Source organism: Sinocyclocheilus grahami, unplaced genomic scaffold, assembly GCF_001515645.1.
Source record: "Sinocyclocheilus grahami isolate Dianchi unplaced genomic scaffold, SAMN03320097.WGS_v1.1 scaffold408.1, whole genome shotgun sequence".
In the NCBI taxonomy this organism is placed as follows: domain Eukaryota; kingdom Metazoa; phylum Chordata; class Actinopteri; order Cypriniformes; family Cyprinidae; genus Sinocyclocheilus; species Sinocyclocheilus grahami.
In genome coordinates this window covers 753,533-770,424 of record NW_015505587.1, presented here as the reverse complement: position 1 = coordinate 770,424, position 16,892 = coordinate 753,533, and the positions used below count along the sequence as shown (strand labels likewise).

Genomic DNA, 16,892 nt, shown 5'->3' with positions numbered 1-16,892 from the left:
ATTTTAAAAATACCTAAGTGTAATTACATCTGTATTTCATTTCTAATTACACTGTTGACCCATTCCTTACACCTTAACCCACTCTTAAACCTACCCATACCACCAAACCAAAAGCAAAAGTGTTTTGCAAAACAATATGAACACAATAAGTACATTGTACTGTTTTGATGTTAGTACATAGTAGTTAAGGCCACTTAATATAAAGTGGGACCAAAAATTGGGTGTATCTAGCTTCAAATAACATTATGATAAATACTCTCTATTAGGGTGAGATAAATGAATTATTAAGCAGCATTTCAAGTAAGCAAGTCATTTCTCTAAGGATCGCAAGTCAGAGCCTGACAGGGTTTAGTATGGCTGTTGAACACAGACAGCCTGGATATGGAGGTTAATTTGCATACATTATGCATACTAATGAGAACAGCAGCCCTGTACTCCCAGAGAAAACTGTCTAAAAGATTTTATTTGAATTCAAATAACTGAATTAATGCTAATTTAACATGTTACTTAAGCACAGTACATTACTTTTAAAGAATGGGAGATTAAAAAAAATTACATATTTAATCATGCCTTTATGAATTGTATTCAAGTTATGAAAATGTTCCTACCATCTGAGCAATTCAAGCTTGAAGTACCACCTAAGTGCAGTGCAGAGCATGTGTTTGGGAAATCTGCAGTCAGCACAGACCCAGCTGCTACTACAGGCAACGTCCCTCACCAAACTACACTGAGTGAGTAAGGAGCCATTCCCACAGGACACATTTATGGATTCCAAAAAAGTTTTCATGGGTCTTGAGATGCGTTTTAAAGGTTGAACAACTTTTAACTTGACACAGAGTCTTAAAATGCAGCACTCATGATAAGAGATGCTAAAAAAAAAAAAACGTATATGTGACACAACAGCCAAATGCCCATGACGAACATGTACACAGATCAACAAAAATGGCACAAGACTGGATAGCTGGGGACTGTCCCTTGTTAAAAAAAAGTACCTAAAAAGATAAATATGTATTTCATATTTATTAAATGAAAGGCCACATATTAATAATAATCTAAAAATAATCTTTTGTCATGTTTTACAGAAGTACACTTATCGATTTGTTGACAACACACATGTAAAATACTATTGTGTTACACATCATTACATTTAGAGTTAATATTTTCAATATACTAAATTGCTACTTCATCATTACAAATGCCCAATTAAAATATACATGAAATAAAAGTTTCCTTACTAATATATTTAAATACATGACATACAAGTTTCAATACAAATTACATTAATATATATTTTAGTTTACCATAAATGCTTGTCAGTAGATTTTGCAGTACACTTAATACTTCAAAGACACTATAAGTAATTATGAAATGACATTATAAAAATGCACTTAAGTCTTACTTACTGTAAGTACTGTAGGTAAAAAAGAAATCGAAATATCATCTAATTGCATTTAATCGCAATTGCAGTGTCTGAAAACATGATATTCAGTTTGCACTTAAGTGTATTCTTTTGAAGTATATTATTGCCATATACAGTACATAATAAGTATGTAAGCTAAGTTGCACTTTTTCAGTAGACTTCTGATCGGTGATATGCAAATAAAACCAACAATGTATTTACTTCTAAAGTTGCATTTTGCAATGTCAATTTAATGATTTACTTCTTTATTGTCAATTAAATAATCTTAATTGTGAAGGCTTTTTTCAGCAAATGTTGATATGATTAACTGCACATAGATATCCAGCATATCATACATACATTTTTTAACTGATTGGCAGCCTTAAGCATGTGTAATTTATTATTTATGAATTATTAATGATCCTAAACAGTATCAAATCTGCCAAAGAGCTCATTAAAGTTTTCACCCATGAAGTCTAATACAGCAGCCTGAAAGCATCAATAGTAAAATAAATGAATAAAACAGGATTTTCAGGAACAAATCACAACAGTTCCTCTCAGTGCTCTCACAGTCTAGCCAGGCAGGCTTCTAGAGAATCAATATTAGTACGTAAAGTAGGCCTGACAGTAACTACACAAAACCCATAAACAGAAATTTGGCAATAAGACAAAGACACTCATTTGACAATACAGCTCACCAGCATATGTGAGAAATAAACCAGATTGTGGCACATCAGCATTTCCTCATCCAAAAAAGTACCTGAATCTCTGATCATTCATGGAAAGATTACACAAAAAACCCACACAGTATCATAAGCAATGACACACACATTGTGTGTGTGTCTGAGTTCAGAATAGCATTATACAGCCCAGGAAAGTGTGTGAAAGTTCGTAATGAGTAAATGTGTGATCTTGTGCAAAGGCAGGCATAGATCGAATAAGAAAGATAGAATGGAAAGTAGTAGCTGTTGTTCTGTTTTAGCAAAACGGTGTCTTTCAATGCATAAATCAACGTGTTTTCTTCTCTTCCCTGAATACGTGCTGGTCTCTATGGATCCATGTCTTATTTCAGGCACTGTCTCTTTTACTGTCAGCACTTTACTGCGACCAGTCGGCATTTCCTCCCTGCCTACACTCACAACCAAACACAAGCTCAAAGTCCAAAACCACAACACACACAGCGATCCAAACCCACTACGTCCAAACATACAACAACTGTTAAACACCACGGGCTCACTCTGTAGATGTCTTGTCAAAATTGTAAAAAAACAAAACAAAAAAAAAAGTCACATTTGTTTATAAATCCACAGGTGAAAAGGACATAAAACTGAGCTACCAAGCTAAGATACCCATAATGCCTTAACTTGGAAAAAAGGCAATCGCTATGCTGGGCCAAAATAAAAGGATCACATGGTTTGAGGCTTTGGCATGTGCTTGCAAGGAGAACATTTAGCAAGAACATCAAGTGCTTTAGTCCTTTTTCTTTCTGGAAGACGATGATATGGTGAGGTTTAAATGTTGGCTGAGGTTTGGATTTGTGTTTTTCTGGTCTCAATCCTTTGTAATTCATGGAGCAGAGAGAAGCAAAACATTTTGCATGCAGGCAGCAGTGCAGGACTAAATAGGAGGAAAAATATGAAGGATTTAATTTAAAATATTTAAAGGGATAGTTCACAAAAATTCTGTCATCAACCGTGCCTATCGTGATTCCAGAAGATATTCTGAGAAGATCCAGAAGATATTTTGAAGAAGGGCTGCACGATTTGGGGATCAATTCTAATTGTGATTCTTCTGATTTAAAGGGGTCCTATTATCCTTGTTCACTTTTTCAACTTTAGTTAATCTGTAATGTTGCTGTTTGAGCATAAAAAAGAGTTACAAAGCTCAAAGCTAGGTTCAAAAGGAGATTTATTTAACAGAAATCACTTTTCAAAAACTACAACGAACGACTCGTTTGGACTACAACGCATATTTTCCGGGATTTGTGATATCACAAATATCAACGAATGGGACGAGACCTGGTTGAGCTGCACTAGAGAAGGCAACGAGTGTTATCACTTTGTCGGAGACAAGCTAGCTTTCCTAAGGCAGACGAACTTAGAGTGGTTACAATCATCCGGGTTTAAATCGCGCTCAAATTGATTTGATCTTGACGCAATATTTACACTGAAGCTGGCAGCAGGTGGCTACGGTAAGGGGCATGACATTTCCCAACCAGGCGCCGAGTGGTGCCAATCTAACCAATGACAGTGCATTTCGTATTTCAGAAGGTGGGCCTTTATTTAATACAGTAACTATTCGAGCTGTTCATGCCAGACTGTGGAGAAAAATTTGTTTTTCGAACAACCAAGTATGAGAGCCTGTTCTAGTACACCCCCAAAATAAAATCAAGACTTTGTAAAAGAGCATAATAGGACCCCTTTTAAAAAAAAACATCATCAGGTTTGTAGGACTGTACAATTTGGACAAAACTTTTGTGATTTTATATATATTATTACTATTAAATAAAATACTAATATTTATAAATAAAAAGAACATAAAAAATATAACAAATATTACTATTGGAATATTTTGCTGTAGAACAAAAAAATTAAGTATTTATAACTATATAATAAATATATAATATTTTTTTATTACACAGTGATAATTTAAAATTGCAATACTAATAAATATGGCTGTTACGTTTTCTTCATTTCCAAATGTTAAACCAAACCACAGGGGGCCCTTAAAGGGGTCATATGATGTTGCTAAAAAGAACATTATTTGGTGTATTTGGTGTAATGAAATGTGTTTATGTGGTTTAAGGTTAAAAAACACATTATTTTCCACAAACTGTACATTATTGTTTCTTCTCTATGCCCCACCTTTCTGAAACACATCGATTTTTACAAGCTCATCGTTTTGAAAAGCGAGGTGTGCTCTGATTGGCCAGCTATCCAGTGAGTTGTGATTGGCCGAATACCTCAAGCGTGTGACAGAAATGTTACGCCCCTTACCATATTGTGATGCCCTATCCGGCCGGAGCGACGAGACAAAAACATTCAAACCTATTACAAACGAGGCATTTGTAGCATCCAGTGGGGACATAATTACGAATTATAATGACTTATACTGTCTTTTTACATAAACATAAAACCATGTCTGCATTTGTGATAGGAGAAATTACAAACAACAAGCGCTACTCTACACTGCTCAAAACTCGCATTTGAATCATCAGTGGCAAATCCTTTAAATATGAAAACATACGTGAGTCAGCATTATTTGTCTGAACACCGGCATTGTAGTCTACTCTCCCAGGAAACAGTCCTTGTCCTCCATAAAAAGCGCTGCACACATCTGAATATTTGGTTTGAACTGTTCTGGAACAGTGTTGTAAATACAACTTAACCACTGATTTCTAGTTGTGTCCTCTTTTGGAAGACCAAACAAAGTAGTTTCGCTTTCACAACGAAACACAGCGTCTCAACGATATGGAGGTGGCGGCAACAATACTACAGCGAGAATCAAAGTTACGCTTTCTTTCTTTGCGTGAACATTTGGGCGGTGTTATGCAAATCTTCCCACACAGTGACGTAGACATGTGGGGGCGTGTTTAAACGAGGCGTTTTAGGAGGGCGTGGACGAGTCTTAACTTTTATAAAATATCTCTTTGGGTTTGAGACTTTAGTCTTTGCAACTTTAGGGATCTTATCTATTCACAAACAGCTTGTAACACTTCAAAGTGAAAGGAAAACTCTAAATTGCATCATATGACCCCTTTAAAGCTTCTCTTTTGTTGACAACAGCCAGTTTATGAGAGTTTCTCATTACAAGTTTGGGAAGATTGTTTGCAATGTTTTGTTCCTAAATGCAATGTTAACTCACAGCACATGCAGAGCTGTGGAGTGTCATTTAGTGTGAACTGTGTGTCCATAATCCATAATAACACTTCCTCCAGTGAAAAAGTCCATCCCCTGTTGTCCTCTCACATTAAAATCCACCAACCTATTTGTTTTGACAGCTGTTTTGAACTGTACATATTTCTCACCTGATTTAGACGAGATGACCTTTTCACTGAAGAAAGCAATTTTATGAATAGACAACTTGTATTTTAGTCGAAAGCAAAGGTTTGAAGTTAAAAAAAAAATCTTATAAGTCAAGCTTCAGTCTTGTGGATTACTTGTTTATTGTGATGTTTTTATCAGCTACACACAGGTGATTAATAATTCACTGCCGAGGATCCATTGGTGAGCAAGTGATACATTGCCTCTGATGAGGAAAAAAATTCATCTACATCTTGGATGGCCTGAGAGTGTGTACATTTTCAGTAAATTTACGTTTTTGGGTGAAGTATTCCTTTAGTTGGCACAGTGTCCACTTTACAGTATTTAAGTGAGATGGATTAGCTTTCAATCTGTTAATGTGAGCGCATGTATGGATTAAAATGAAGCTGTATTGTCTGTGGGAGCTCAGGGGTGCTGGCGTGCTGCAAACAATACAAAAATGAATTATTCTTCAATGGCTCATTTGGAAAATGTGATTTCTTTTGGTGATCTGCCAGGTGCTTTCTTTCCACTATCGCTGGATCTAACAGAGAGGCTGGAGAACATTGACGGAGGAAACCTCGGGGTCAGGAGGTGCACACCACCTATTCACAAAACACTCCTGGCTACTTGCAGTATGTCAATTAACAGTGAACAAAAGCTTCGAAAAGCCTGAATAGGAAGAATATTGCAGTCAGTGCTATTAGAATGGCGAAGGTTGTGCTTTGTGAAGACTATGAAAGGACGTGACTGAAAGATACTTTACAATATCAAACTATACTGCATCTTTCTTGATTAGATACCAGAGTTGCTGCCGTCCTCAGGAGAAAAGGCTTTTAATTAAGCAAATTTCCTGCCTCAATGCTACAGGCAATCTGTGAGGAATGTTTGCCATTACTGAAAAAAAGAGACTAGATGAATCTGATTACAATGTGCCAAGGACAAATTGTTGGAGATGCTTTAAAAGCTCTCATCATATTCTACTTCTCCCACAGCACTATAGCAGAGGCATCCATTTGAAGTAATATTTTACAGGCTGGGTAATGTTAAATGTCATTTGCTGTTGATTTCAGGCTGGTGCAGGAAAGATTTGGTTGCTTAGAAGATTCTGAGAGCGGTAAAGCTGCTTTGAGATGGAGAGTTGGACGACTATCTGCAGCTCCCACTTTCTTGGGCAGACTCTTATCTCTCACACAAATTAAAGCTCAGCGGATGAGAGGGAACAGGCTTCCTTAGGGCAAAAAAACACACATAGAAATGCAGCCGCACACTAGCAGTATATACTTCAAATTAACACCCCGTCTAAAATATCTGCATGCAGAGGAACACGGCCTTAAAACCTCAGGACAAAATATACTGTCTAATCCCAACACCATCACATGCACACACACATTTTATCATTGTGGGGACTTCTGTTATGTTTATACTGATTTCTAATGCTTACCACTAAACACTTGGCTGGTCCCGACAATGTGTGTTTTCAGGTTTATTGTCCTTGTGAGCAGCGTTTCCTTGTCAACAGCAGCAGCATTTACAGGGCCGTGGCAAAAAAAAAAAGTTTGCTTTATGTGAATGTTTATTGAATGTGAGGCAATTAAAAGATATACTGGCAAGAAACATCTTTTTATCGAGTTTTTCTCGCTGCTAATCAACTCACAACATTATTTATGATTGTTTCTTTTTAGTGAATCAAAAACATAGGTTGAATTTGGAACAGGAAGACGCAGAATGGTTCTGCTTTGGCATCTATTGGCTAGTACGCAACAATAAACAAACTAGCTGTCAATATTGCATTATTGACTTATAGTAAATTGTTACTGTTGTGTCAAATGAAGTGTAGATGTGTAAAAACTCAAGAAGAATTATAAAGAAAGCACTGCCTGTAGAGACATTTGGTACCAACAATGTCGGCAAAACCGTATCCACACATACAGCAGTCTGTTTCAGTCAACACACATATGTGAATATGCAATACACACACATTTAGTGTTGATCCAGTGTTTTCGGGGACATGTTCCAGCTCCTGTGGGGAGGCCATCTGTACAGTATGCTGCTCTGGAAGAGCTGGGGTATATTATATAGACTCTACGTCTCTCTGAGGCACAGAAAGCAAAGCCACACATCTCTTCCACTTCACACAATGAGCCTAAAGTGTGGGGATATTCTGTGGAGAAGACAGGAACAGAACTGGCAAGAAATGTGGAGAATTTTGTGACTATGTGCGAGACGAGGCATCAGAGGCAGCAATTGTGAGGGAAGGCAAGATGAAGTGTGTTTATCTTGTAACACTGCGTGCAAGTGAGGGTGGGTTTGGGTATTTTCCTGTAAGGCTGTATGCCTTTGTTTAATTGTGTGTGTGTATGTGTGTGTACACATACAAGCGCATGTACTGTTGGAAGCTCCTCACTTCTGATTGGCAAAGGAAACACACACACATTCTCACGTAGCCAGACCTTTGACTAACAGTATACAATGTCTGGTCTACATCGCATTTTATAGCCAAAAACTGCCCACTTATGAAGGAAGAGATAGTCTGCCTGACATTTAACTGAACGTCCACAGTTTGTTGTGTTTTTACATTCAATAGAGTGCTTTCATTAGGCCAAAACCAGGAAACAATTTATCATTTTAGCACTTCCAGTTTCATCAATGGGCCTGTAGCACAAGTTAATATATTTTCACGTTTTATTCTATGACATAAAATACATCCGTAATACCACTTTGTGACTTTTTTAAAGCTTTTATGTGTCTTGAAAAAGGTGGTTGCTAACAAGCGGCTACATGAGACTACAAAGATTGATAGGGACATTAAACATCATCATGCCAAACAGGAAAACTCATCCAGGATCATTATGTTTAGAATTGTGCTCTAGAATCTCACGCTTTCAGGAAAAGTGTTTTTAAATAAAGACCAAAAGAGTTGTCAGAAGCTTAATGGAGGTGACGCTGAAGTCAAATGACTGTGGTTACTTCTTCTTACCTCTGGCGATTGTATATGAGCTTCAAAATGCATAGTTGTGTTCATTTATGAAGATTATTATGATGAACAAAACATGAAAGTATCATAAACTTTTGTTGGTCACAAAGCTTATTTTCTTCAAAAATCAAAAAATCATATTGAGTTTTTGTTGAAGGAACAAAGTTGATGGCCTACAAACTTATTCAAAATTAAATTATTACAAATTAAAACAAATAAAAACAGCTGACTTAGCTTTGAGAATTTCTGTCCATGAAACAAAACTCATATATAAAACAATATATATGTTTTTCATTCACACTTTAGTCTCACTATTAACCACAACTTTTGCATCAAAGAAATCCTAATTTTCTGCTTATTAATAGTTAGTAAGGTAGTTGTTAAGTTTAGGTTATGATTAAGGGATCTAAAATATGGTCATATTACAATAAGGCATTAATATGTGCTTTAAGTACTAAACAACCAATATGCTAGTAATATGCATGCTAGTAAGCAACTAGTTTATAGTGATAATTGGTCCATAAACTAAAGCGTTACCATTTTTTCTTTTTTTGATATCTATTTAACTTGCTACTAAGTGTCTTAAACTAACCTTTTAAAGATTTGATTCCACTAAAATGACAAATGCTTGTGCTTATGTGTCAACCTGACTTAAAAATACTATCAAAGAAAACCCCTGTAAACACATTCTCCAGGAAGTTGTGTAACGCCAGTCATTTAGATTAGCGCTTCCCAAACAGAGAAAGTGCTTTCCAGTTTTGTGTGCAAAATGCATCAGTGAACAGATTGTTGGGGGTCAGTGGGCCTGCCATTTGAGATTACACACATATACACACATGCATGTGCACATGTAAGTACACAAGCACATCGGTAGCAGGGAAATCCATTGTGTGGTAATGTGATTCCAGAGGGTGATGAATGACCATGGGGATCTCCACAGAGGTGATTAATAATAAATGCAGAGACACAGGAAGAGGTGAGCATTAAAACTCTCTTCTCTCATCTAGTTCTCAACAACATTCCATCCACCAATAAAACTGCAGGCTTAAATAAGCCTCTTATTACACTCAGACTTACTGACTGTAAAACTACAGGGAATCACACGAGAAACCGTGGAAACTATTAAGATGACCACTAATGAACAGACCATATTACAGTGGCTTCTGTCAGAAAGGAAAGCCTTTAAAAACAAGATTATAATAATGAACAGCTTTCCGAAGAGCGAAGCAGAGAAAGTACCATTTTCTGAGCAGTAAGTGATGTGCACGGCTCATTTGCCATCTCTGTCATCACAGAGTTTCTATTCAGTCTTTCGCCCCTTCATTCATGCTTTTTTTAGCTATGTGCAACAGCTTAGTAAAGACCTTGAAAAACCGAGGATCTTTAACTTGACCACCGCTATGTGACATTTACCCAGAATGTCTTCAGCTTAAGAGCATTTGGTTTGAATGTAAGAGTTCTTCTATTCACTTTTTCCTTAGCTGTTGACTTTGATGTTAACCAACTCCAGAACTAAGAACAGAGCTTTACCTCAACAGGCCGATGCCACATGAAATGCAAAGAGGCCGAGTGAAAAGGACACGCAATCGCTGTTGTGAGTTATCTCTCTTGCTGTTTGCTTACCAGAGCTTTCAATCATGTGATCTGTTCCTGTTGCAGGACTCACATTCACTTCATCTCAACTCCAGTGAACCAGAAGAGCACAGAACCACAGAAAACAGACATAGCTTTCATGATGACTACGACTAAGTACAGACGTGCAGTCAATATGAAATCAAAAAAGACCATTTTTGGGTCAATAGCAAAACATGTTGTTTTGGTCCAAATATACTAATGTATTCAAAAATATATTTTAAAAAGACAGTAACTTGAATAAACCAAAAAACAATAGTTTTAAATTCTAAATTACAATTTTTTTTTTTATACTATAGGTTTGTTATATATAATTTTAAAAAGGTACAAAGAAATTATCAAAAGTGATTGTAAAGACATGTATAATGTAATAAAATATTTCTATTTATAAAATAAATAAGATTCTTTTGAACTTTCATCAAAGAATCCTCAAAAATGTTTTAATGTTTTCAAGAAATATGTTTTCAACACTGATAAATAATAAGAAATGTTTGAATGATTTCACATGATTCTGACGATTATGTGACACTGAAGACTGGAGTAATGGCTGCTGAAAATTCAGATTTGCCTTAACAGGAATAAGTTTGAAAATATATTAAAATAGAAAATGGCTATTTAAATAGCAATATTACTGCTTTTAATTTATTTTGATAAGAGACTTCATTCAAAAACATTTTCTTTAAAAAAAATAGTACCAACCTCAAACTTTTGAACAGTAGTGTATACAAGCATTTTTTTAAGTAATGGTGTGTTCAAGTTGTAACGAAAATATGTTCTTACTTGTTACTTGATGATTAAACAACATAATATTTTTAGAGTCAGATTACGGAAGTACAATTGTACTGTAAATGCCGTTCCATTTTGACTTTAAAAGAATGAACCCCATGCAGATTCATATGCAAGTAATCTTTTAGCAGATGCTATTATCCAAAGCGACTTACTAAAGTGCACTTATGACCGGGACAATCTGTCTGGAGCAATCTGGGGTTAAATGTCTTGCCCAAGGGTACAATGAAGAGAAGGGTCCCTCCTTACTAGGATTAAACCAGTGACCTTCTGGTCAAATGCCCTAAGCATAAGCCAACACAACCTCGTCAGATTAAAAGAAATCGAATCAGCACCAACCCATGAAATCATCCATAATTTCAACTTCATCATTTCTAAAATGTTCACAAGCTTGCAGCTCTGAGCTGCAGTCCCAGGTTTCCTTTAGGGAAACATCAAAGCTCGAACTGGCCTTTGATGTCAGAAGAGCTGAGCCGAGCGGCATCCATCTCGCCAGTCTGCCCTGCATTTGTTTACAGCCCTGCTCTTGGCTAATATAAAGCAGAACGTGTGCGTGTTACACACACCCAAACTAGATGAAACAAGGTTTCTGCCAAAAAAGCGTTTTTTCTAACATAATGATACTCCCGTGACAGACACGGCAAGCCTGATAGAGGCACGGTATACGGCATCCGATGATTACACCGGGGACACGGAGCTAATGACAGCTCTCCATACCACAGACAGAAAACACTCCCTATCTTCTGCAGGCCTCGCGGCCACAGTGCACTTCTGCTTCTTCAGCAACATGCATGTGAGATAATCTATTTGGGAATGGATGGCGACCACGGAGAGTCACGGCTTGGCGTTATCCCTTTCCTGGATCTCAAGAGCCCGTGGCTTGGCATGAAGGAGGAGCCGCGGTTCTGTGCGTCTGCATGAAGAGTTACAGCAAGCATGAAGTGAATTAGACAAAGCATCTCTTTTTCTCTCCCAAGGTCACTATTGAGCTTTAATGGAATGAATGCCTACACGAAAATGGTTCTTCTTTACACGCCCATTCAACAAAGCTTGTTATTTGAACTTGTACTCCCTTGAGACGTGTACTGTCCCTCAGATCATACACATCCCTCCTTCTGTTCTTACAAACGCAATGCCAAGCGGCGAAGCATGGGAACACGGTGTTAACATGCGTTTCTGTGTGGGAGTGATTCTGAGCACGCTTCCAACCTTATCTCTCCTCACACTTGTGATCGGTGTATTTAAACACCTGCTCTTTTGTGCTTCTCACACCTCTAGCCAACCTGACGCTTTTTACTCTGTTTTGTCCCTTACGGTGCATTTAGGGAGGGTGGTTTCCCTTCAAACTAATGTCTAAGGTCATAAAAAGTGTACAAGTCATACTATATACTGCCATTGAAAAGTTTGGGGTCAGTGTGATTACAATTTTTTTTATTCAGCAAAGAAAAAAAATGAAATTGATCAAAAGTGACAGTAAAGACATTTATAATGTTACAAATGACATATTTTTAATAAAAACTGTTCTTCTGAACTTTCTATTCATAAAAAATGTGTATCACGGTAAGCAGTTGTTTAACTGTTTTCAACATTTACCATAATAAATATTTTTTTAACTCCAAATCAGCATATTAGACTAATTTCTGAAGGATCATGTGACTGGAGTAATGGCTACAGAAAAATCAGCTTTGGCAATCTACATTTTAAAATGTATTATAATAGGAAACAGTTATTTTAGACTAGAATGATATTTATAACAATATTACTGTTTTTTGTATTTTTGATTAAATAAAGGCAGAGAAAAACCTGCCAACCCCAAAGTTGTAGACAGTAGTGTACACTGGTGTAGATAAAAATGTGTGTATTAGGTCAGTTTGGTACCTGTGTGAAAAAATGGCATAGGTTTTAAAAAGTAACAAGTAATAGTAGGTGGAGGTTAATATATTGGAAGTCAAACTTCTGCACAATGCAGCTCAAACACCACATGACACCCAGCTAGAAAGATGACAGGTGATTATAAAAGCTCATTTTCAACATCAATAATTTCTTGGGGATAATAAGATCAGGTTAATAAAACAGAGAGAGGAACAGCTTTTAGGGTAATTAGTTTTCATCACACGCCCATGAAAACATTTGATGACTCATTTTAGATGCAAAAAAAAAATTTCTGAAATGTTGGGATTTAGGATATATATGCCTGTTGTAACCTAGATCCCTTGAGACAATGGGCAGGAAGTGCATTTGTACTGAATGTGTCCAAACCAGTTTTTGGTTCCCATGTTCATGTTTTTACAGATTTTAAAGGCATTTTTAGAAAGACTGACTGTTGCCATTAGCACTACTGGCAGTGATACTTGGGATATCAATAGTTAACACTGATGACAAATTTATAAACAATGCTGACATTATACTATTGCTATTATGCCCAAATTACACTTGGGTCATTCCAAGAAAAGAGTCTTTTCCATTTTGAAAAGGTGACATTTCTGTACAATTTTAAACATTCCAACAGAAAAGTCTTAACTGTTAATAGACTGCATTTATACAAAAATAATAAAGTGGTGATCAATTGGAAGTAGCCACAAATCCTTTATTATGATGTACATCTGAGTGGATTAATTTCATGCCGACTTTAAGAAACACAATGTTAATAAACTGCATTGTGCCATTTCAAGCTAAATTTCCAAATAAAAATGCATTAGGACATTATGCTATAAATGCAAAGGGGCGTATTGCACAGGGGTGACGGTTCATTTAGCCATTAATAGCCTTGTACTCAAGGTCATGACACTACATGTTGATATTTCCTCAAATAGCTTTCGATAATCTGTTGTTTACTGTACAAACTCATGGTAACAGGACTGATTATGTAAGATTTTTTAAATAAATCTCAAAATATATGATCAAATGTATTTTATTGTTTATGCACTTGTTAGGGGAAGTTATGACTGACATATGACTTTAATAAAAAATATATATATATACCCTATATATATAGAGAGAGAGGGAAAAAAGACTAAATGTTTATTATTCCACATTAAATTTCAGTGCATGCAGTAGCCAATGATATCTCACTGAGAATTACAAATCAGCACTGTACACATTTTTGATTTGAAGCTCTCACTATAATGTAGCACTTATCGTCTCTTTTTGCTATCATGTACATATAAACAGATAAGAGTTTACAGTGCACTGTGAGTGTGACTTTACACAAACATCTGCCACGGTGCATTGGTGATATCAACGACTGCACGCTCTTGCATTGGTGAAGGAAGTCAAAGGTGGGTCTAGTTCACCCTGGATGAAGAAAAGGTATGACACACCTCTTCACCATGTTCTATCCTGTCTGCTTTAATTACACCCAAAACCACAGAAATTAAACTGCCAGTGCCAACCATCTCCATTCTGCGATCATCACGTTAATTGCTTATTCAGTTTCCCAAGCAAATCATCCCTGTTTCATTTTGATTTATCAGTACTCACCCGAAGAGACGGAGGAACCCGACAGACTGGAGTTGCTGGACGCTGCCATCGCGTCTAATTCTGAATCTACCCGCTTACTGGCGTCTTTTAGGGCTTGACAGCTCTTCCATCTCAGTCTCTGCTCTCCTGACCTGTCTTCAGCTCTCCAGAGTTCCTCCTAAACAGCCGATAAAATCCAGCTGCGAGGGTCGGATCAGACGGGAGTCGCCAGCGCTGCCGCATTTACAGGCGCGCGTGTGGCAACAGAAGAACCATATAATGAAACTAGTTGATACAACCTCAGATATACGTACAGAATATGTGACAACTCATCTACTCCTCATCGTAATGAAAAGCAGAATTCAAGAAAACTTCCCGGACGTTCCGTGTACTGTCAGTGCCAGGAGGTTTCACCATATTTCAGGGAACAGCCAGGGATTTCACTGTACCGCTTCCATGTGCCACTTCAAGGCGCGTAATAAACACACAGTGTGTGCGGAGGCGAATCCGCCTTTTAAAGTGGAAGAGACGCGCACATTCCTCCTGCCCACCTGACCATGCTGTAAACCTTACTTGCATGCCTCTCCGCTGTGTGCTGGGACCATAAGAAAGTTGCATTCCTTCTGCTGTTCAGAATTATTATATGTTCAGAACTTATGGCTTCCCAGCACATGCTAATAGACTGTCAGTAATAAAGGTACAGTACACTTTGGTGTGCCATTGCTCTTTTTTTTTTTTTGCAAGACCTACTAACATAAAACGAACCTAGCATGAAAAGTAGCTCATTTTAAAAACATCAAATGTCTGTAGTTTATAACATCACTGTACACTTTAAAGACATGTAATTTAGTCACACCCACTTAAAAAGCATGTTGCACTGACCAAAAATATAGTATAAAGTAGGCCTAGGTCCACTTTTTTTTGTGCCAATGTGTGTGTGTGTGTGTGTGTGTGTGTGTGTGTGTGCATGTTTATGTGGTTTATGAGGACACAAATTTGTATAATAACATGGGTATGACATGGGTATTACAACGAGAAGGTGATTTATGAGGACATTTCCAGTGTCACCGTAATTCAAAAGGCTTATAAATAATTTAGAATTAGTTTTTTTTTTATCTAAAAATGCAGAAAGTTTCCTGTGAGGGGTAGGGTTAGGGGTAGGATTGGTGTAGGGCAATAGAAAATACGGTTTGTACAGTATAAAAACCATTACGCCTATGGAGAGTCCCCATAAACCATAAAAACAACCGTTTGCGTATGTGTGCGCGCGTTTTTGTGACAAATGAGGACATACATTTGTATAATGACAAAGGTATGATATAGGTATTACAAGGAGAAGGTGACTTTTCAGGACATTACCCCATGTCCCCACTTTTCAAAACACTTATAAATCACACAGAATGGAGTGTATTGAAAATCTGAAATAGCACAAAGTTTCCTGTAAGGGGTAGGTTTAGGGGTAGGGTTGGTGTAGGGCAATAGAATATACGGTCTGTACAGCAGAAAAACCATTAGGCCTGTGGGATGTCCACACTTTTCACAAAAACAAACCTGTGTGTGTGTGTGTGTGTGTGTAGCCTATATATAATTTATATTTATATATTATATTTATTAAAGTCTGAGGTTTGTAACCAGCATTTGAGACATGTTTAAATACAGTTTAAACCCCTCATTTGTGTGCTTTTCTAGCAATAAACATCAATTAAATAGTTTCATGAATGCAGTCATATCCGCGTAAAAATGTATTTATTACTTGTTGTCCATTCATTATGTTTCTTATTGGGTGTCACAATTTTAAGGAATCTTACATTTGTGTAAAAAGGTGGTCTCATGTTCATTATACACAACATGAGACACAGATTAAATGTTACATTTTGGCCATTACAATTCATTCATATTTTAAAATTGTTTTTTTTATCACAGTGTGTTGTTCAAAATATGACATTGTTGCATGATTTTAATTGTTCGATGCAGCCGACAAGGTCAAGACTTCTGATGATGGACAGACCAAAATCATCTTTCTGTCTTTCATGTGTGCTGTTAGGCCTACATGCCTCTCAAGTGAGCCGTGGCATGTTATACAAAGCTAGGTCGGAGCAAGTTTTTATTGGGGCAAGTTGTCATATGTATTTTAAATGTGTTATAATTTATACAATTTACTTATTTGTTGGCCAAATAGTTTTAATATTTTTAATTGACATATTTTTCTGTTTAATTAATTGTGTTGGCTTCATAATTGTTTTACAATGTTTATACTTTGTCATTTGTTTTCTTTTACCCGATTAGAGTTTGATCAAAAGTCCATTCTATAGCTACTGTTTGAGGGCAGGTTCCATTCTGACAACATACCCTATAAAGTGTGACAACACGACTTGTTTTTGAGGGAAAATTCAACCTGTGTTCAACATACAGTACTATAACAGCTGGCATGTTCAATGGCTTTTCGTGGTCAAGACTTTAGATGACTTAGATGACAACTAGAAGGTCTACTACATAACTAAAGCATAATTATATTGGGAAAGTTGATAAATGGGTTGGGAGCTGCTTCTCTCAAATAGGCCTGTGGGGTCAGTGTTTTCGACTGAAGTTCCTGGTTTCACTGCGATCACATGACATA

At 36.8% G+C, this 16,892-nt stretch overlaps 1 protein-coding gene across 3 annotated transcripts in view; it reads right to left on the bottom strand.

The window, feature by feature from the left end:
- LOC107550834 (beta-chimaerin-like) overlaps window positions 1-14,757 on the bottom strand; it is a 45,071-nt gene extending 30,314 nt beyond the window's left edge. The window contains exons 1-2 of one of the 3 annotated variants that reach the window (XM_016232231.1): window positions 14,590-14,757; window positions 14,297-14,453 (exon numbers count right to left, since the gene is read on the bottom strand). In XM_016232231.1, coding sequence (XP_016087717.1) covers window positions 14,297-14,345 — 49 coding nt within the window. In that variant the 5' untranslated portion in view covers window positions 14,346-14,453; window positions 14,590-14,757. Of the gene's footprint in view, window positions 1-7,402; window positions 7,583-14,296; window positions 14,454-14,589 lie in introns of those variants that run through there. The other 2 variants (XM_016232232.1, XM_016232230.1) reach the window with 2 other exon arrangements.
- Between the last annotated feature and the right edge of the window lie 2,135 nt (window positions 14,758-16,892).